The 21,771-nt window shown below is 45.4% G+C and overlaps 1 protein-coding gene across 11 annotated transcripts in view; it reads right to left on the bottom strand.

Annotated features, from left to right (window-relative positions):
• PRUNE2 (prune homolog 2 with BCH domain) overlaps positions 1-20,848 on the bottom strand; it is a 75,825-nt gene extending 54,977 nt beyond the window's left edge. For all 11 annotated transcript variants that reach the window (XM_029054984.1, XM_029054979.1, XM_029054976.1 and 8 more), the window contains exons 1-2: positions 14,339-20,848; positions 13,227-14,001 (exon numbers count right to left, since the gene is read on the bottom strand). In XM_029054984.1, the coding sequence (XP_028910817.1) occupies positions 13,227-14,001; positions 14,339-20,768 (7,205 nt within the window). In that variant the 5' untranslated portion in view covers positions 20,769-20,848. The remainder of the gene's footprint in view (positions 1-13,226; positions 14,002-14,338) is intronic.
• Between the last annotated feature and the right edge of the window lie 923 nt (positions 20,849-21,771).

Below are 21,771 nucleotides of genomic sequence, written 5' to 3' on the forward strand. Positions count from 1 at the left end.
GCTGGAATGGCGAGGCAGGAACATGACAGAAGCAGTACAAAGCAGAAGTGCCTTGTGGGCAGGGAGTGGGTCTTGTGCTTCTGTTGTATTTTCTCAAGTGTTTAGTACAGTGCACTGCACCGAGAGGGGGCTTAATAAATAATAATAATAATAATAACACTAGTACTTGTTAAGTGCTTAAGTGCCAAGCATTGCTCTAAGCCCTGGGATAGATACAAGTCCTGCATGGGGTTCACACTCCTAATCTCCATTTTACAGATGAGGTAACTGAAGCCCAGAGAAGTGAAGTGACTTTCCAAGGTCACATAGCAGACATGTGAGGGAGCCAGGATTAGAACCCAGGTCCTTCTGACTCCAAGGCCTGTGTTCTATCCACTAGGCTACTCTGCTTCTCTAATAAATCCTCATCTTCCCTCCCAAGCCCGGTCCTCTCCCTGACTTCCCTATCATCGTGGATGGTACGACCATCCTTCCCGTCTCTCAGGCCCGCAACCTCGGTGTCATCTTTGACTCGGCTCTCTCGTTCACCTCACATATCCAATCCGTTACCAAAACCTGCCAGTCTCACCTTCATAATATCGCCGCGATCCGCCCTTTCCTCTCCTCTCCACCCAAACGGCTACCTTACTGCTACAGGCTCTCGTAATATCCCGGCTAGATTACTGTGTCAGCCTTCTCTCTCATCTCTCTTCCTCCTCTCTCTCCCCACTCCAGTCTATTCTTCACTCCGCTGCCCGGGTCATCTTTCTGCAGAAACGCTGTGGGCATGTCACTCCCCTTCTTAAAAACCTCCAGTGGTTGCCTATCAACCTCCGCACGAAACAAAAACTTCTCACTCTAGGCTTCAAGGTTCTCCATCACCTTGCCCCTTCCTACCACTCCTCCCTTCTCTCTTTCTACTGCCCACCCCGCACGCTCCGCTCCTCTGCCGCCCACCTCCTCACCATCCCCCATTCTCGCCTATCCCGCCGTCGACCCCTGGGCCACGTTCTCCTGCGGTCCTGGAACACCCTACTTCCTCACCTCCGCCAAACTAATTCTCTTCCCCTCTTCAAAACCCTACGTAAAGCTTACCTCCTCCAGGAGGCCTTCCCAGACTGAGCTCCCCTTTTCCCTCTGCTCCCTCTACCCCCCCTTCACCTCTCTGCAGCTAAACCCTCTTCTCCCCCCTTTCCCTCTGCTCCTCCCCCTCTCCCGTCCCATCCCTTCAGCACTATACTCATCTGCTCAACTGTATATATCTTCATTACCCTATTTATTTTGTTAATGAGATACACATCACCCTGATTCTATTTATTTGCTATTGTTTTAATGAGATGTTCTTCCCCTTGATTCTATTTATTGCCATTGTTCTTGTCTTTTTGTCTCCCCCGATTAGACTGTAAGCCCGTCAAAGGGCAGGGACTGTCTCTATCTGTTATGGATTTGCACATTCCAAGCGCTTAGTACAGTGCTCTGCACATAAGTGCTCAATAAATACTATTGAATGAATAATAAATCTCACTACTACATTAGTACAGATATTAGAATAATCAGAGTGGTGGAGGAGGTGCTGCCCAGACTTCTCCTTCCCACACTGTCACTGCGGCAAAACTGGTAGCTACCTGGAGGTCTCCCCTGCAACTCCACTGATGTGTCTCTAGGATCTCCAGATTTCAGCTGGGGCCACTGGGATGTGACTGCCGGTGACAGCAGTGGAAACGGCAGAGGCTTGAGTAAGTGTTGGGTGCCGCAGGCATTTATGTGCATCGTCCCTTGAAGACTCCACTTTTCACCTCCCCCCCACCCCCCAACACGGGGTCACTTTAACCGTGAAGTAACTTGGGCACTGGAAAAATCTGGTTCCGTTTTCAGGCACTGCTAAAGGGATAGTCACCCCATAGGACATGGTGGCATGTCTGTATTTAGAAAACGAAGTGCAGGATTTTCCAGCACTCCAACTCGGTCCAACTCGGTCCTGGTTTGGGATCCAGATCAAAATGAATTGGTTCTACCAGACGATATTGATTGCAGTTTAATTCTAAATTGAGCACATTTATTTATAATAAATAAGATCCAGTCAGTTTAAAAATGGCAACCACTGCACTGCTCTTTTGAAGGCACTTCAATCAACCAATCAATGGTATTTGTTGAGTGCTTACTGTGGGCAGAGCACTGTACTAAGTGTTTGGGAAGAATAGATTAAATAGACTCAATCCCTGCCCTCAAGGTGCTTACAAAAAAGACTCCCCCATTAGCACATTGCCCCTGCCCTCATCAAAGTTAGATCTTCAAACAAAATTCCCTCCCTCCCATCCAATTAATATTCTGCAAGATCACTTATTTCCCCAGTTTCTGATCCCAAGTATTCCAGATTTTATACTCTATAGATTCTGCAGCGTTCTGCAATTTCTTTTATGTATTTAAATATTTCTAGAATCCTACGGCTGGAAAAAAATCTCGAAAGGTCACCTAGTCCATTCCCCTGCCTCCAAGTAGGCCCTCACTTAAATCACCCTTGACAGATGAGACTCCATCCTGTTTCTAGAGAGCTTCACAGAAACAACAGTTGGAAAGTGAACCCCAAAATCTTACTATGATGGGAATTTTTTTTTTTATCTTTGCACTGAAATTTTGATGTAACTTTAATGGCCAAACTCAGATTAAAACCCAACAGGAGTGGGTTTGCCACAGAAAATAGGTCATGTGCTTCAGGAAAACAAAGGAACAAAATAACAAAACAAGACATAAAACATCCACGGCTGTCAGCTACTGCAGTTCCCAGTTTAGCAAGGGTTTAAAACAGTGACAAAACGGTCAATTCTCCAATTCCTTTATTTCTCCCACAATTGTGCAAATGGGGCTGCAAATGATCAAAAGTGGGATGCCACTGACAATACAGGAAGGGTTTGCCCTCTAATTACCAAGAATCTGTCGGCTCTCAGAGAAAACAAATGCAGAGAACGGACACAAGCCTAATAAAGAGCAGCTACAGAATTAAAACGCAGCTGCTTGATTGTCAGCACTGGATGCTTTGCATGATGCTGACAGTCTGTCCACCCTTTCCTATTTCTTTCCTCAAAATAACAGCAATAATAAACTGGCCAGCAATAATAGCACCTTTCCTTTGTCACTGTCACAGCAAAAACATCCACTTACCTTTCAAGGATGAGAGGAGGCTTTTCTGAAGGAGAATGAAAAGGATGCTCTAACGATACACTTCAGCATCTCCCTTCTGGAGCAGTTAACTAGGAACACAGAGCCGCCACCATTTTCTGGTCACATGACTGGTGGCACATCTAAATAAGGATGATCACCTGCCTCCAGAGAGCCTACTGCATGTACCAGCCACTACAGCAGTCCTGGCTGGCACATGATTTGAAGCAGCAGAGAATTTCAGAGGGTAATATTGATTCTCTAATGGTCCCTGAGGCATGGGGTCGGAAATGTTGTTCAACTTTTTTTTAAGGGGTCTAAAGCTGCCTGTCCATCTTGAAAAACTGCTGCTGCTTTCCTGAGCCTGCTTGAGCACAGCTGGGAGGGGGAGATAACCCAGCATATGTAATAATGGGTTGTAATGGAGAAGCAGCGTGGCTTAATGGAAAGAGCCAGGGCTTGGGAGTCAGAGGTCGAGGGTTCTAATCCCAACTCTGCCACTTGTCAGCTGTGTGACCTTGGCCAAGTCACTTAACTTCTCTGTGTCTCAGTGACCTCAACTGTCAAATGGGGATGAAGACTGCGAGCCCCACGTTGGACAACTTTGTATCTCCCCCAGTGCTTAGAACAGTGCTTGGCATATAGAAGCCCTTAACAAACATCAACATTATTATTAATAATAATGGATTCCACCCATTCCAGCACTCCTTCTTACCCCCTCGTGCATTTTTTTTTACAGCAAAGCTACCCTTGCTGGCTTTCTATCAATTGCTTCGGTTTAATAAACTGATATGGAGAAAAAAAGCTCCTGATCCTATGCAACAAAATGAGGCCCATTAAAAAAAAAATCAAAGACTCGAACACAACCTTAGAGAGCTTTAGGCACGTAAGATGAACTCTAAAATGTATTACACTGGGAGTAACAAAATGGGCTTTGGAAAGTCCAGCTTCAACCAGGGTCCTGGTTTCCATTACCACGGCCTTGGAATGTGTTCAATCACCATTATCACCATCACTATCATAATGCTAATCAATCAAGCAATCAATGAAATTTACTGAGCGCTTACTCCGTGCAGAGCACTGGACTAAGGTCACAGATTGAATACGTGGGTTGAATGAGAGAGGAATCGAGGATAATGCTGTTATGGGCCTGTGAGACTGGAAGAAGGATGGTGGTGTCTACAGTGATGGGAATGACATGGGGAGGATAAGGTTTGGATGGGAAGATGAGGAGTTCTGTTTTGGACATGTTAAATTTGAGGCATTGGCAAGATATCCAAGTAGATGTAGTAGTGAAGGCAGTAGGAAATGAGAGACTGTAGAAAAGGAGAGAGGTCAGGGGTGAAGAGTAGATTTGGGAATCATCCATGTACAGATGGCAGTTGAAGTCGTGGGAACAAATAAGTTCTGACTTCATTCAGTAATAATAATAATAATAATAATAATGGTATTTGTTAAGCACTTACTATGTGCCAAGCACTGTTCTAAGTGCTAGAGTAGATACAGGGTAATCAGGTTGTCCCACATAGGGCTCACAGTTTTAATCCCCATTTTACAGATGAGGTAACTGAGGCACAGAGAAGTTAAGTGACTTGCCCAAAGTCACGCAGCCGATAAGTGGCAGAGCCAGGATTAGAACCCATGACCTCTGTGACTCCCAAGCCCATGCTCTTTCCTCTGAGCCACGCTGCTTCCCTTGGTCAGTCAGTCAGTGGTATTTATTGAGCCCTTACTGTGTGCAGAGCACTAGACTAAGCACTTGGGAGAGGACATTTCAACAGAGTTGGTAGACACGATCCCAAAATGTTATCAACCTGAAATGTTTTGGGTTTTTTTTTAACCAGAACTGCAAATATTTGCTAGTGCTATGATTCTGATGTATCAATGGCTAAAGTACAGTAGTAGTGCTAGGAGCCACTGGAAAAAAAAATTCTGAACATTTTTATTCATCTGCAGCCAGGGGATGTTAGCCTATGCTGAGAAGGGAACACTCACCCTTTAATCAGATTTTCTTCATATATAAATTAACTCTGCAGGAGTCCACTAGAGAGCATAGGAATTGTGTTAACTCTCCGGGCCCTAGAGGGTGTCATAGGGTTCTACATAACGCTGGAGTGGCCAGCAGAGCACAGACATCTCCCAAGCATATTCACTTCTTCGTTTGACCTCTTCGCTTGTGCTAAGCTACTCCAAGATATGTGTGGATGTGGGTGTGGGTATGGGTATGTCGAGGGAGGGGCGGTTAAAAAACTAGGTCCAGGAAACAGTGAATTTAAAATACTGGAATTCTGGACAAAAAAATAATAATGATGATGGCATTTGTTAAGTGCTTACTATGTGCAAAGCACTGTTCTAAGCGCTGGGGGGGGAATACAAGGTGATCAGTTTGTCCCATGTGGGGCTCATAGTCTTAATTCCCATTTTACAGATGAGGTAACTGAGGCACAGAGAGGTGAAGTGACTTACCCAAAGTCACACAGCTGACAAGTGGCAGAGCTGGGATTAGAACCCATGACCTCTGACTCCCACGCCTAGGCTCTTTCCACTGAGCCACACTGCTTCTCATTTACAGAGCTGGACCCCATAAATGAGATTTGTTATTTCCACAGTTTTAAGGACTCACTCCGAGGTGGGTCTTTTTTCATTATTGTTGCTTGGATACCCTGAGGCACTTCATCATTCTTGTCTTGTCTTTTGCTGGTGAGTCGTCTCCGACCCATAGCAACGCCATGGACACCTCTCCCAGAACGCCCCACCTCCATCTGTGTATAAATCTGTATATCTATATATAGAAATATATAGTGTATATATCTATGATTCTATTTATCTTGATGATATTGATGCCCGACTACTTGTTTTGTTGTCTGTCTCCCCAGTTTAGACTGTGAGCCCGTGGTTGGGCAAGGATTGTCTCTATCTGTTGCCGAATTGTACATTCCAAGCGCTTAGTACAGTGCTCTGCACATAGTAAGTGCTCAATAAATACGAATGAATGAATGAATGAATGAATGAATGAATGAATGAATGAATGAATGAATGAATCTGCAATCGTTTTGGTAGTGTATCCATAGAGTTTTCTTGGTCAAAATCAGGAAATGGTTTACCGTTGCCTCCTTCTTCATCATTATCATCAATTCATATTTATTGTATGGCACTTGGCTGGGCCCTATGCTGCAATTTGTAAGTAGTACTAATAATCCTATTTTTGAAGTGCTGTGTGCACAACACTGTACTAAGTGCTGGAAACAAATAAACAGGTGAGAATTAGACATGGTCCTCATCCCTCAGGGGGCTAACAATCTAAAAGAAATGCTATCTGAATACTGAAGAAATATTTTCAAATAAGAAATTATTTTTTTACACAGCTGGTACTGTACTCTCCCAAGTGCTTAGTACAGGGCTCTGCACATAGTAAGTGCTCAGTAAATACCATTGATTGATTGATTGATTGATCATTTTAAAAGCCAGCAGCTAAAATAGCAAAAGGCATATTTTTGGTAAGTTATTCATCAAATAAATCAAAGAGCATTTTTAATTTGACTGTCACTTCTGCACACAATAAGCACTCAATAAATACAACTGAATGAATTAAAGGGGAAAAGATAAACTTTTATCACCCATACATTTATGAATCTCATTCAGTGTGGTTTGCTAGTTTCTTCGAAGGCATAAGCTCCTTTCCAAGAATAAGGGAAATACTTTTAGAACTACATTAACTCGTTCTTTGCCTTGCCTTAGGGATGAATTCACTTTAGTATATTGTAAATCACTGCTGTGTGCACTGAACAGTCTTCATCCATTACAATGAAGCAAAAGACTTGGTCCAAGTTTTTTTCTCTTTGGAGAAAGTTTTATTATTGCTTACAATCTCAATATTTTCATTTACTGTTTACCAGCCTGATAAAATGAAGTTGGAAAAAATAGGCTACTTTTAGGCTACTATGTCAAGATCGCACCCATGTCTATTCCATTTCTCTAATTCCATAGGTTTAAACTGTATTTTTATTACTGATTATCAGTTCAAATCCCTATAAGTGATTTTTATTACTGATTATCAGTTCAAATCCCTATAAGTGATTTTTATTACTGATTATCAGTTCAAATCCCTATAAGTGTTGGCCTTTCTCCTTGGCATCCAGGTGGGAGATCACCAGTTCAAATTTCTGATTTCCCTTTCTGGCACTGTGGAATCAGTAAATTCAGCCTCCAGATCACCTCAAATCACCTCACACCACTTCCCCAGCCAATTAAAGGAGCTTTATTGACAAGAGCAAATGGAGCACAGTTCTCAGCTGGAAAAGCAGTGGCCAGTGGAAAACTGAAAGCATGTGTGATGATAGTGAGGAACCGAGGTAAGCTGCAGGGTGTTTTAAGCTATGGAAATGGAAAGGACTGTACATGAATCAAAAAGCATTACAAATTTTGGTTCCCTTTTCACTCAGCTAAACAAGCACAGCATTTCAAGATTCACCACCATCACTGGCTTGCAGGATTGCAAGCCCCGCCAGCTCTTCCAAACCTGCAACTCTCTCCTGAAGTTCCCGGTCCTGCTACCACCTCCCTCACTAATTACTGAGGACCTTACCACCTATTTTGCTTATTAAATCGAAACCCTCCAGGGTGATTGTCCCAAAGTTTCTCCATTAGCCTTCAACACTCTACTGCTGCTACTTCATCTTTCTCCTGCTTCCCAGATGTTTCTCAAGAGGAAGAATGTGTTTACCAACTCTGTTATATTGTACTCTCCTAAGCGCTTAGTATGGTGCTTTGCACACAGTAAATGCCCAATAAATATGATTGATTGATTGAGTTCTCCCTCCTGCTCTCTAAATCCACCCCCTCTATCTGCACCCATACTATCTCACCTCCTAAAGTAATTAACTCCTACTCCCTTCCCCTCCCTCACTGCTACTTTCCACCTCACTCTCGGGTGGTTCCTTATCCTCTGTCTTCAAATGTGTTCAAGTCTCTCCCATTCTAAAAAAGCCCTCTATCCTACTGCTCTCTTCAGTGATCGCCCTGTTCATATTCTTGTCCAGACTCCTGGAATGGCTCATATCCAGCGGCTCCCTTCATTTTTTGTCCAACAATGATCTTCTTGGCTCTCTGCAGGCAGGCGTTACTCCACTGAAACTGGTCTCTCCAAGGTCCCCAATGCCTCCTCGTAGTCAGGGAATGTGTCTTCCAACTCTATTATATTCATTCATTCATTCAATCGTATTTATTGAGCAAAGCACTGTACTAAGCGCTTGGGAGAGAACGACACTACAATAAACAGACATGTTCCCTACCCACAACGAGCTTATGGTCTATCATACCTCAAGTGCTTAATACAGTGTTTTGCATGCAGTAAGCACTCAATAAATATGATCAATTGATTGACTGACCTCCTGGAGCCAAGTCCAAAGGACCCTATTCCGTCCTAATCTTCTTTGGTCTATCACTGCTTTTGACACCGTAGACCTCTGTTTCTTCCTTGGAACATGATCAGGTCTCAGTTTTGCTGGTTTCTCCTTCCTGACTGCTCCTTGTCTGTTTCACTAGATCCTTTTCCACCTTTCATCCATCCCATAAAAATTGTGAATAGTCTGTGAGGATCCATTCTGGATGGCCTAGTCTTTTCACACTACACTCACTTTCTCAGGGAGCTCATCAGCTCCTAAGGATTCACTCACTAAAGGTAGATCGATGGGCAGAGCAAGTGGGCCCCATGCTCCAGGCCTTGTGTTTAGGTGAACGTTGAAGGTAAGAGAACCCCAAAGGACCAACGATGCTGTAGAAGCAACCCTGTTCTCCATCTCCCAATTCCATCCATCAACTCCCTCTTCTTTGTCCTCCCAGGCTTCTTTTCCCCAGCTTCTGTGTCTGCCTCACCTCTCCTTATCCCATGTTCTTTACCTTGACATTGCATCCTCACTCTCCTCTGCCCTCAACGTTTACTTGCTGACAGAACCCATATTATGGAGGTGGCCCTTGCTGATGTCCACCTCCTGCTTCCAGCTGATGAGCTGGTGAACCATATTCCTTCCCCGCCCTCTGTCCCCACCTTCCTCTCTGAAATATCTCTTACCTGGCTTCTGTGTGCTCATCTTCCTTCACTCCAAAGCCTCCCCACTGCCCTCTGCTAGCCCTTTCTATGCCCATATTTCCACCCAGCACAGCTAGTTTGTAAAGAAAACTTATTCTCCTCTCACCTTCCCCTTCACTGGCTTGCAGCTCCCACTTCCTATAGTACTGCCAAAGATGTGGCTGAGACTGCGGGAGAAATGAACCCTGGGAAGGGACGATGGTACCCTGCCCTGATCTTACTATGCCCAATTTGTTCCTATTCCCATGGGTTTGTAACCTCACCAGGAAAGGAGCAGGTGTAAGGGGCACAAACTAAAAAAAAAAAAGCCACTTTAGGTGGAGCCATTTATGGGCAAGGACTTGCCTAGTAAGAGGATGGGAGTGGTGGGTGGGGAAATGTGAGGACACAGAATGGGGGACGGGGGAGAGGTAGGTGCATAGAGAAGTCGGGGAATGAAAATTTCAAATAGCTGCAGGGCAACATCAGAGTGAGTTCCTAGTAATCTGGGTTCATCAGCGAGTGAAATATGCCACATTGGGTGGTTGTGAACATTAAGTCCTCTAAAACTGTTGGCAAAGATAAAAAACGCTGTAAACTTTTACTTGTTGCCTTCATCCGTAACTCATTTGGATGATCTACGTATGCAAATTCTTAGCTAATTCCAGTTCTCTAAATAAACTTTATCTTCAGTTATCTGGAAAATTCAAGTCATTGGCTAGTTCATTCTAAAATACATTTGTAGGCCCCAGTGAACCTAAATGTGTGCAGATTTATGCTGAGTGCAATGCTAGAACAAAACTCTGAATAATAATAATGACAATAATAGCATTTGTTAAGTACTTACTATATGCCAAGTACTGTACTAAGCTCTGGGGTAGAGATAAGATAATCGGGGGCACACAGTCTAAGTAGGAGGGAGAAAAGCTATTGAATCCCCATTTTGCAGATGAGGGAACTGAGGCACAGAGAAGTGAAATGACTTAGCCAAGGTCACAGAGCAGAGTAGTGGAGGAGCCAGGAACTGACTCCCAGTTCTGTGTTCTTTTCACTAGGACACACTGCTTCCCTATGAAGGCACCATGAAAAGTTGGTCTCAAAATTCCCAAGTTTGACCTAATGCAAAAAGGGAAACCAGAGAATATGGAAGAGTAAAAAGAAAGAAGTCCCTCTCCTGAGACAAAAAACTACACTACAGGTGATGGTCTCCTAATGACAATAGTAATAATTACAGTAGTTCTTTAGCACTTACCACGTGCCAAGGACTGTACTAAGTTAATCAAGTTGGACACGGTCCCTGAACCACAGCCCAAATAGGAGGGAGAGCAGATCATTATTTTGCCAGATGAGGAATTTGAGGCACAGAAAAGTTAAGTGCCCAAGCTCACACAGCAAGCAAGTGGTAGCATCAGGATTTGAAACCAGGTCCACTGGCTCCCAGTTCTGTGCTCTTTCCACTAGGCCACACTGCTTCCTAGGGTGTCTTCTGACATCCAAATGCATTGTTAAGGTGTCCCTGGGCAAGGGCCAGCTTTGGCTTACTGGGTTCCTGGCTCCAAACTATTCAGCCAAACAAGATCCAGAAAAAGTCAAACTATGCAAACTGAAATCATCAGCGTTGCCCGATACAGTGCACACTGAATGTCGGAAAATGAACATAAACCACTGTTTGCAAACGCTCCACCTGAGAAATAATAAGCCTGAAGCTTATGAGGCCCCATGAAAAACGCAAAAAGATCTAGTAACGTATTATGCATATCACTCACTGAAAAGAAAAGGGCTTTTTGTAGGCTTGTCATACATAAAAAAAGCCAAGAATGACTAATGTCAAAAGGAAGAATTCCCACAGGATGGAGAGGTCTAGAATAACATCTTTCTCTGGTAGCACACTGGAACAATGCCAGCAGTGAAATTTACTGAGTCTGAAGGTCATTTTGGAGAAGTTACAGAATAACTCACCTTACATAATTCAAGGAAACAAGATTCTGAGATTCAGCCACTCTGGCCCTACAAGAGTCCACCATGGATAAGAAAGTTGGCTACGCTATTCCAATTTCTGTCTGACGAAGCCATACTGCCCAGACTAGTGCATGTTTTTCAAAACGATCAGAACATAGCAGTAGGGAGCTTTCTGAGACTATCAGATAAATCTTGTTTCCTTTATTTCCTTCATTTTCTAGCCAAATACCCTTTTCTACTTCTGGTTCCTATATACAGTGGCCCTACAGCCCCCATGCTCTTTTCTGCGGTGCCAGGTCTGCAGCAGTGTGTTTCTAAGTGTGCATTTACCATAACATTTCTTCATCCCTCAAATGGCAATTCAAAAATTATTATCATTATAGTATTTGTTAAGGACTTACTATATGTCAAACACAGTGGTAGAGACAAAATAATCAAGTTGAATACAGTCCCTGCCCACCCAGGCCTCACTGTCTAAGAGGGAGAAAAGACAGGTATTGAATCCCCATTTTACAGATGAGGAAAATGAGGCAAAGAGAAGTCAAGTAATTGCCTGAGGTCACGCAGCAGGCAAGTGGCAGAACAGGTCCTCTGATTCCCAGGCCTGTGCTCTTTTCACTAGGCCATTTTGCTTCCTCAAGTGGAATAATGCTGTTGTTTATAGAAATAATAATAATTAATAATTATGGTATTTGTTAACTGCTTACTATGTGCAAAGCACTGTTCTAAGCGCTGGGGTTGATACAAGGTAATCAGGTTGCCCTACGTGGGGCTCACAGTCTTAATCCCCATTTTACAGATGAGGTAACTGAGGCACACAAAAGTTAAGTGACTTGCCCAAAGTCACACAGCCAATAAGTGGCAGAAACGGGATTAGAACCCATGACCTCTGACTCCCAGGCCCATGCTCTTTCCACTAAGCCACGCTGCTTCTCTATTTTGGGAACACCAAATTGCACCCTTTTTAAAGTGTAAGAACAGGAAGAGAAGCACTTTGGTTGTAGAACCTAGGCCGATTGGCTAGGAGGCGATTAGAAGGGGGAAACAGTGGCTTCTAGGAGATGCAGTCCTGCAGATTCTCAGCAGGGTACTAAGGTAGGAGGCAAATTATTTTCTTGGATTTTGCAAACCACTCTCATCACAAGGAACCTCTCTCATTCATACATCTCTGTATGCATAAATACGTGCATACACCTACTTAGAAAGAAGAAGAGGTTATGTGGCTCACATGCCCCCTTTAAAGCAGAACCACACTTAACCCATTCCTGACAGAATCAGTGTGGCCTAGTGGAAAGAGCAAAGGCCTGAGAGACAAGAAACCTGGTTCTAATTTCTTGTTCCACCATTCATCTGCTGTGTGACCCTGGGCAAGTCACCCAACTTCTCTGGGCCTCAGTTTCCTCATCTGTAAAATGGGGGCTCAATACCTATTCTTCCTTCTATTAAAACTGAGCCCCCTGGGGGACAGGGACTGTGTCTAACCTGATCATCTTGTATCTATCCCAGCCTCTATAACATAGTAAGCACTTAACAAATAACAGAGTTATTATTATTAGTACACCTTTTATTCACCCCTTCCTCAGCACCATGGCACTTAATAATAATAATGTTGGTATTTGTTAAGCGCTTACTATGTGCCGAGCACTGTTCTAAACGCTGGGGTAGACACAGGGGAATCAGGATGTCCCATGTAGGACTCACAGTTTTTAATCTCCATTTTACAGATGAGGTAACCAAGGCACAGAGAAGTTAAGTGACTTGCCCACAGTCACACAGCTGACAGGTGGCAGAGCTGGGATTCGAACTCATGACCTCTGACTCCAAAGCCCGTGCTCTTTCCACTGAGTCACGCTGCTTCTCTTGAATACATATCCATAATTTATTTATTCATATCGATGTCCGCCTCCCCCTGTCTACCAACATGTCTGCCAACTCTGTTATACTGTATTCTCCCATGAGCTAAGTACTACTGTCTTCTTTTGCTCCACATTTTGTTACTTTTGGCAGTTCTTAAATAGAAAGTCAAAAGATAAACTTGGATGAGAAAACAAAAATCATTTCTTACCCCGGGGGGCTTAGTTTTCTTCGGTCACTGCCAAGGAACTTCACCTCTTCTTCCATGTTCTTGTCAGGGGCTGAGGCTCCTACAGCAAGCTGTGGGGAGAGCATCTCCCATTCGTTCTCCTGGGAAACCACTTGCACCGAAAGAGCTCCTGCCTCTTCTCCATCCACAGGCTGCTTCTTCCTTGCCAGGCTTCCTGGACGAGAGGATGCCTCCAGGCCCACAGATTCTTGAGGCCTTTTTTCTCTCAGAGCTTGAGTCTGTGTATCCTCAACCATTTCCGTGACCTTGACAGATTGTCCAGAGCCTGAATCGACCGTCTCTGTCTGGCTGGAACTTTCTTCAGGTGACGTATCGTTCGCTTCAGCATGGCCCAAGACCATCCAACTCTGGTCTTGCCCAGGGCTTTCTGGTGACCTCTTTTCCTCACCCCGACTGAGACACGCAACGGAAGAACTTTCCTCTGATTGGCTATTCCTTTCATTTATTACGGAGGTTGACGGAACTGCATCTTGGGGGCTCTCTGAAAGCCACATTTGCTCTGACCCAAGCTTAGCTCCTTTAAATCCGGTGTCGCGTGCTTTTGTTTCAAGGACATTCTCGTATTCAGAGCTACTCTCTTTATTGGTAACTAGTATGTAGTCCATCTGGAGCGTGCTCTGACCTTCGTAGCTCTCATTCACCCACATGCCTTTGTTCTTTTCTTGTGCCTTTGGCTCAGGGTCCTCAGCAAGAACCCTTTCCGCTTCTTCTGAGTCCATGGCGATCTGATCAATATCTAAGAGTGGAAAGGAGTAAAGGAAAAGCGTTACTTAAGCATCAGTGTAGACCACAATTTTCCAAGATTCTTCACAATAAAATATTTCAAATGAAAGACTTCGTGCAATGTATTGCTTCGCTAACTCTGTTAGTCACTTCTACGTGCATTGTTGGGGCCTGGGAATCGGTACATGCAAACATGCAAGGAGTTTTTCTTATGACAGCTTTTCACGGGACCGGATTTCCCAGAGTTAGTATAGCACCATGCATCTCCATAAACTGAACGGAAATTCCACACGTGCACTGCCTTCCTCGGTTCAACAGCCATGCTTTGTTAGTTGGCGAGCATGTCTTACCATCCTGCGGTCCTATGCCTCCACCTGCTGGAGCAGCAGATTTACTGCTTTCCGCTTCGGACCCTTCACAGGAGGACCCCACACTAGATCCCGAATCCAAAGACTGAGCTGCCAGGGCGAGATCTCCCCGAGAGCACACTGCGAACAGCTGGTGAGAGGGTCCCCTCTCTCTCGCCGTGTCTTTCTTGGCAGGCGGTGCAGATAACAGCAACTCTGCCACTTCACTGTCAGGAGAGTGTTCCACCGCAGCTACCTCGTCCTCTGTTCTTTTTGTCCTGTCAGAAGTGTCCATGAGAGATGACAGATCAAAGGGTGGGGTGTAGAGCACAAGTTGTTGCTCTTTAGAGGGTTCCTCTGGCTGAACATCAGAGCCATAGTGAAAGCGTTCAGGTTTCTTAATCGACTCCTCGTCAACCTGTCGAACAATTTCACCGTATTCCGAATCGCTCTGCGAAGCTTCAGATGGACTGCTGTCCTGTTTAGATGGACGTCCTGCTCCTGAGGTTTCTTGGTCGCTCCCCCAGGTGAATTTATTCGTCACAAACAGGAATTCAGATGGAGTGTCAGGGCCTGAAGCGTTACTGACGTTTAGTTCTTCAACAGCCTCAATCCTGTCAAAACAAATGTCTGGCGTCTCCGGTTGGTCAACTCTCCCTGCAGTCTTCTGAGTAGTTGAGTTTTGTTTGTAGTCAGTTGAGGGGCTTGCATGACTTCTGTCTTGCTGAGGAGAAGTGTTGGCAGCATTTGCGGGAAACAAGTCACCAGTGACCAGCTGTCCATGAGGATAGTCCTCAGCAACAGCAGGTGCGTCTTGGAGGGTGGCAACCATGATGTCTGCATTCCTTGCCCCATTCGAATGAACAGGCAGAGCCCCTGAGCTTTCAGGAGTCACTCTATCTGCTCCTACAGGTTCAAAAGCCAACCTCATTTCTGGGACCATTTCATTTTGGGATTCTACTGAATTCACATCTTTTTCTCTACTTGGTTCAGAAAGTGGTTGGGCTTGGGGAGAGACTTCCCGATCCAGCTTATCGACTATGGCTGGCTCATTGTTCTGGAGAAGTAGAATCTTTTTTCCAAGGTGCATCTCCAGTTCATGATGCCCAAGGATGGAATCAGTGCCTTCTGCTAAATCTGGTTTGGTGAGACCACATTCACCAGCTTCTCCATCAGGCTCCTTCTCAGTGCTGGGAGACTGCTCGGTGTCTTGCTTCAACTCCTGCTCCTGGCACACATCGGGGCTACTGGAGGCCTGGGAATTGCTGTCCTGTTCACAGTTGGTTAACAGATCAGGATTCTCACCCTCTGCTTTCCAACTGCAAGGCTGCTCTACATCAGTCCAGAGATCAGGCACCATAGAGATGCATCTGCTTTCCTGAAAGTTGTTGGGGAGAATATCTGGAACAAATGTGCTCCGGGGAGAGGCAGAAGGAGTGAGCTCATCCCATCCCGGACTTGGCTTTCTTAACCATTGTGAAGATGGACTGATTGCCACGAAATCCTTTGCTAAAGAAGTGTCTGAGTCTTGGTTTTCACTGGTATCTGATTCTTCTTGCTCCCACAGATGAATTTTCTCGGCCTCTGAACTTGAAGGGTCTGGTACTATTTCTGTATTCTCTTTAGTCTGAGTTAAGTTTGGCTGAGCCAGGTCAGGAGGCGCATTATCTTGATGCTGCTCTCGACGATGGCTTCCTAACAGGTGTTGATCACCGGAAGCCAAAGCAAATTGGTACCCTTTTAAATCCCCTTCTGCCTTACTTTGGCCAAGTGCTCTAGGTTGACCCAGCGGTGTGCTCTTTGAAACCACTTGGCTGTGTTGAATGTCCCAAGATGGTTTGTCATGGTCATACTCCTCGTTATCATACTGGAAAGGTGATCTGTTTTCATCACTAAAGGCATCAATGCACCGTGTTTCTATTGGTTCATGATCACTCTGAATGGGTAGGCCCCATGGATCAAGCTTTTGGTTGACAGAAAGGTCCCTTTTCAAGTCAGAACATTGCCCTGCCACTGGCTTCTCTTTCTGTGCCAGAGGGTTCCACCACTCTGAGTTGTCAGCTGAAAACCCAAGCATTTCTATTTTGGACTTTTGCTTTCGTTTGGCCTTGCTGCTCAGTGTGGTTGGCGGTGGGGTCTTTTCTGTTTCTGAATTAACTGGAGAATTCCTTTCCTCTTGTCCTGATACAGTTGTCTGTGTGACAGTATCATTCAATGCAGATATATTCCAAATATCGGAATTGATTTGATTTTCAGGTGATGGTCTGGCTTTGACTTCACCCTTGTATGTTTCCCAGTCATCCACACATTTAGAGGATTCTTGAGCTTCATGGTTAGCTGTGGTCAAGTGTGTGTTGCTTTTATCCAATGGATCCCAAATTTTGGAATCATTTTGGGAGTCTTCTTGGGAAGAGGTCATGTTACTCTCTTTTTCCAGTGAGTCTTCACCGTCCAAGCTACCGTCAGTCCCCGAACTCGTTGCATCATGATGGGTGAGCTCAAGCATTTTATGTTCATTTCTTTCTTGGGAAACCAACGGATTTCCTTCCTGAGGGGCACATGACTTTTTGGAACATTCCTCTACTTCAGAACTTGAGAAGGAGAACTGATGGTCGTCACTCTCAGGTGTATCACAAACCTCCACCTTTTCAGGAACTTTGGGACTGAAGCCCTCTTCCGATTCTTCCAGTCTTTTTTTCTCAAAGAGTCCTTCTTCAGAAGTCTCTTCAACATTCCCATCATGAGACACTGATTCTGATCTCTCATTTCTCCATCCACTCCAGGCATCTTGGTTTTCTTCCTGATGGTCAGTATCAAGCGAATGATCCCAGCTGTGTACATCTGCAGAATGGTCACTTAGGTCAGGGCTCGATGCACTCGAATTTGCATATTCTTTGGCTGAGCCACTCCATACATCATCTCCATCGCGATTACTTCTGACTTGAGAATTGCTTGAAGGGCTATATCTGGGACTTTTAATTTCAAGAACCTCCTTAGCCTCAAGACTAGGGCCAGTGGAGTGTGGGTTACTTCCTATTGATATATTCTTATGTGTGTCTAGAATTTGGGAAACCTCTTCTGGAGGGGTTCGGCGCATATATTCTTCTTCTGCAAATTTATTTTTGGCCTCCTGAACTTCAGAAGATTCATTTTTCTCAAGATTCATTTCAGTTGCCACATGACCTGGTAGAGCTGCATCACTAATGTCTAAACCAGCAGTGTCATTAGAAGACTCTCTTCGATTTGTGACGGGTTCTTCATGTGCATCATTTATCTCCAAATCCTTTCTGGAAGTGTCCATTTCAAAGTCACAAGATCCCAGACTGATGGGAGTTTTGTCAAACAAGCCTTGATGAAGTTCTCCCAAACCTTCTGAGAATTCATTTGCCCGAGGACTAGAGGCAGTGGATGGAGAACTACTTTTAACCAATTCATCCCACGTCCCTTGGTTTTGAACAGCAATAGGAGAATTCGCTTCACGGTCCCCTTCCTCTCTTTCTGAACTTCCCGAACTGGACTGAGGCGCCGGGTCCAAGGCAGGGCATTCTCTTCCATTTTTTTTGTTAATATGTTCTGTATTCTCCTGCTCTGCCTGGTCAATTTCACTGTGTCTATAAACCCCATCATTCCAGGTGTCTGAATGTTCAGAGTGTTCTTCGTTTTCTGGACTTGACGCAGAGGATTCTGTATTGCCCTCAAAAGTTCTTTTCCACATTTCCTGACCTACAGGATTCGTCAAAAGGGCAGGAGGGATGATTATTTCCAGTTGCTCGGTTCCTAAGACTTCTGGTGTCTCTGGGCTGTCACTCTCCCTATCTTTGCCCAATGAGTCAGGTGTTTCAGGAGCTGATTTGCTTTCTTCCAAATTGGCAACACATGACGAGTTGGGGTATGATAACGATGGCAGGCTCTCATCCTTCAATGCTGCATCCCAAATACTGCCAGAGGTGAGCTGTCTGCTTGTCTCATCCAATATTTTCACTTCACTGGGAGCAACATCCTTGCCTAGCTCAGAGGTAGCAGAGGATGAATGGAGCTCCCATCCACCTTGGTTATCCTCTTGACACTCCACGCTCCACGGCTCTACTTGTCTCACTGAAAATCTGGTTTCTGGTTCTGAGACTTCATTTCGATAAGCCTGTGTTTTCCCATCAGCGACAACTTCCATTCCCACATTACTGTCATCCCAGTCCAAATCATTGTCCATGTCTGAAATGGTTGCAGTTGACTGGGTGTCCTCAAGGATGACTCTATTCCATAAATCCAGATTTTCAGATGCCACTTGCAAAGTGTTAGTTCCACTATGCAAGAGAGTCAGCTGTCTGTTTGTCTCATTGTACATCTGCATCATTCCAGGGTCATCGTAACTGGACTGGCTACTTTCACCACCATCATCCTCAGTCAAAAAATACTTAGGATCCAAGTGTTCTGGCTTAAATACACCTTGATCGTCCAAATTTGGAGCAGGGATGATGTCAGAACTGACTGTTTCTGAATGAGCATCATTCTGTGGGAGCCCAGTCCACATCTCAAGGTTACCTGAGCCAGAGCTAATTCGGCTTCTAGAGGATGACTGCTGCAGCGCCTGAGACCTCTCATCAGCTTCGCTCAGCATGGGCTCCCCTGGATGCAGACTAGCATCTCTGAGACCAAAGACTGCCTCTTTGGCAAAGTGCTTGTCCTCAATTTCCTTTTCATCCCCTCCGAGAGTGGGTGATATGTAGGAGTCAGATGTAGAGTAGTTGGTATCCAGTGGGGAGACAACTAAATCTTCACCCACATTTGATGTGCTGAAGTCGGAGCATCTATACGATAAGAAGGAATTGTTCCAGGGTTCCAGAGTTTCTACTACTTCTTTCTTCACGTTTTCTTCATACAGGTCCCAGGTACTTACCTTTTCAAATGACTTTGCCCTGGGTTTCAAGTCGGTGAATACGTTCCGTCTTTCCATTGGCAACTGGGAATTCTTCTGTACACTATCTGGAGCCATTTGAGGATCTACAAATGCCAGCTGGTCGTCTTCTGAACAATCTTCCCTCCTATCCCAGGCTTCCAGAGAGGCTTGATTACTTGGGTTGCCAGATGCGTTGTCCACTGGGGTGTCGGAAGAAAAGGAAAAGCCACTTTTGGCCATTGCCCATTCCTCAGGGTCCCTCACCGAAGGCAGATCGGCCTCGGCCTGGTGCGCATTCCATGCGTTTTTCAGAGCTTTATTGCTGTCTTCTTTCCCAAACTTGGTCCAGACGATGAAAGGCTCTGTATTAGTCGGTCTGGTGTTTCCTTCGGGACTCGCCCACGGGTCAACTGCAGGAGGTTGACTGGACTGCCACAGACCGGCAAAATCTTCTATCAGATGGTTTGTCCCCCGAGGGGAGGTCTTTGGCAAATGGGACTTCTCAGTAGGGGGTCCCTGGAGTTCCCCTCCCTCCTCGCCTTGCTTCCGAGTGTCAGCCTGATTGAAGCCCTGTCGGGCAAGCTGAAGCTCCAAGGGGCCTGCCTTTGGATACTCAAGGTGCCTTGACGGTTTCTGCTGGAATACAGAATCAGAAGCCCTTCGGTCAAGTGGAATTGCTTTATGATCCTTCCATGACTCGGGGCTCTGAAAGACAGATTCCTGTTCGCTGGAACTCCAGGCCTCTGTATTCTGCAAAATGGCATTTCTAGAGTCCACTTCAAACCCCCCCCACCAACTGCCACACCTCATGCGAGTTTGAGGGGACTTAGTAGGATCCATTTCGTTGATCTTTTGTATCACGTCTTCTGGGAAGAATGAGGGTGGGCCGTCAACAAGCGGCGAGCTTTCTACTAAACTGTTCATTGGCGTCGGTGGAATTCTGGTTCCGACCTTGCTTTGCGGTCTTTCGGTTGGAGGAGACTCATCTGCCTCAAAATCGGTCAGGTCGGGAGATTTTTCTGAATGGTCTCTGGGACTTTCTTGCCTCTGGCTATATTCCCCATCAAATTCCACTGGGCTGTCTCCATCAGCCGCTGTCATCAGCAAACCTGCTGAATAATTAGCCATGTCATTCCCTAATAGATGCATCTCATCAAGATCTTTTGACTCGGTGGGTGGCTGTCCTTCTGATGAATCACTGTTGGGAAAGAAGTCATCTGCTGGGGAATAGTCTGCAGAATGAGAAGAAGACTGAGACTGTACAGTAACTATGGGTGCTGGGTCAAAGTTGAAAAGGTCAAAGTGGTCACTGTGGTTTCCTGACTGAGGCTTCTGCTCCTCTGCTATCACCCCTTCAGGAATGGGGCTATAGGACTCAAACCCCGGGAGGAGGCTGTGGTGAGGACCAGCACCTTCTGCCACTGGGCTATCATCGCTGAGGAAAACTGAGCTCTCCTTGGAAGACCGGCTACTTCTGATGGTAGCCAACCCACTGTCTGGACTTACGAGATCCACGTTAACATCCACCTGAGCCTGCATAGATCCATTGAGATCTTGCGGATTTTCTATGAAATTCACTGAACTGGGCGGTGGCTCTATGTCAGAACCATACAACTCCATAATACCAGAAGACCCTTGGGAGAGGGGGGCGCTCCCGGCCACCGCTTCCGTCGAGGACGTCCGGCTGTTGGACACCATCTCTGGACACCTCCGGTTGATGACTTCCTTGACGAGGAGAACAATTTGATCACAAGTGACCAAGGGATTCTCCTGCTGATAAACCAGGATGTGGTCGCAGACACATTCAAAGGGATCCAGCTCCAGGCAGGGGTTCTGGCATTCTTCCAACTCACAGCAAATCTGTCAGCAAAGCACAAGGGTCATGTGATCACAACTGTTTATGCAAGTCAGTTTTTCCAGGGAACCTGCTTTGGGGTGCCTGCAGACAGCTTTGGTTTTTCTCTGAGGTTTCAATGAAATTTAACCCATCCCTTCACTGGTGCATACGTCCAACTTTATAGCTCCCTCCCCCGCTCCCGCCACATTTATGCCTACATCTGTACCATGCTGAGTAGCAGCATGGTATAATGGATAGAGCACGGGCCTGGGAGTCAGAAGATCATGGGTTCTAATCCTGGCTCTGCCATTTGTCTGCTGTGTGACCTTGGGCAAGTCACTTTACTTCTCTGGGTCTCAGTTACCTCAGCTGTAAAGTGGGGATTGAGACTGTGAACCTCACATGGTGCAGGGACTGCGTCCAACCCGACTTGTTTGTAATCTACTCCAGTGCTTAGTAACGTACCTGGCACATAGTAAGCACTTAAAAAAATACCATCATTATTAATTATTACACCCACCTGTGTGTATGCCCAGCTGGACATTCATCCAAAAACAGCAATTCAGGTTTGCCAAACAGAGGAGGGGTTCTCCATTTGTCCAGGGAACTGGGGTGGGTAAAGGGCTTGCAGTGTTCTCGTTCTTGAGGGTCGAGGCTGCAGTCCTCTCCAACGTGATGGTATTATGGTGTCTTAACCCTCGGAAC

This window comes from Ornithorhynchus anatinus, chromosome X5 (assembly GCF_004115215.2).
Source record: "Ornithorhynchus anatinus isolate Pmale09 chromosome X5, mOrnAna1.pri.v4, whole genome shotgun sequence".
Taxonomy (NCBI): Eukaryota; Metazoa; Chordata; class Mammalia; order Monotremata; family Ornithorhynchidae; genus Ornithorhynchus; species Ornithorhynchus anatinus.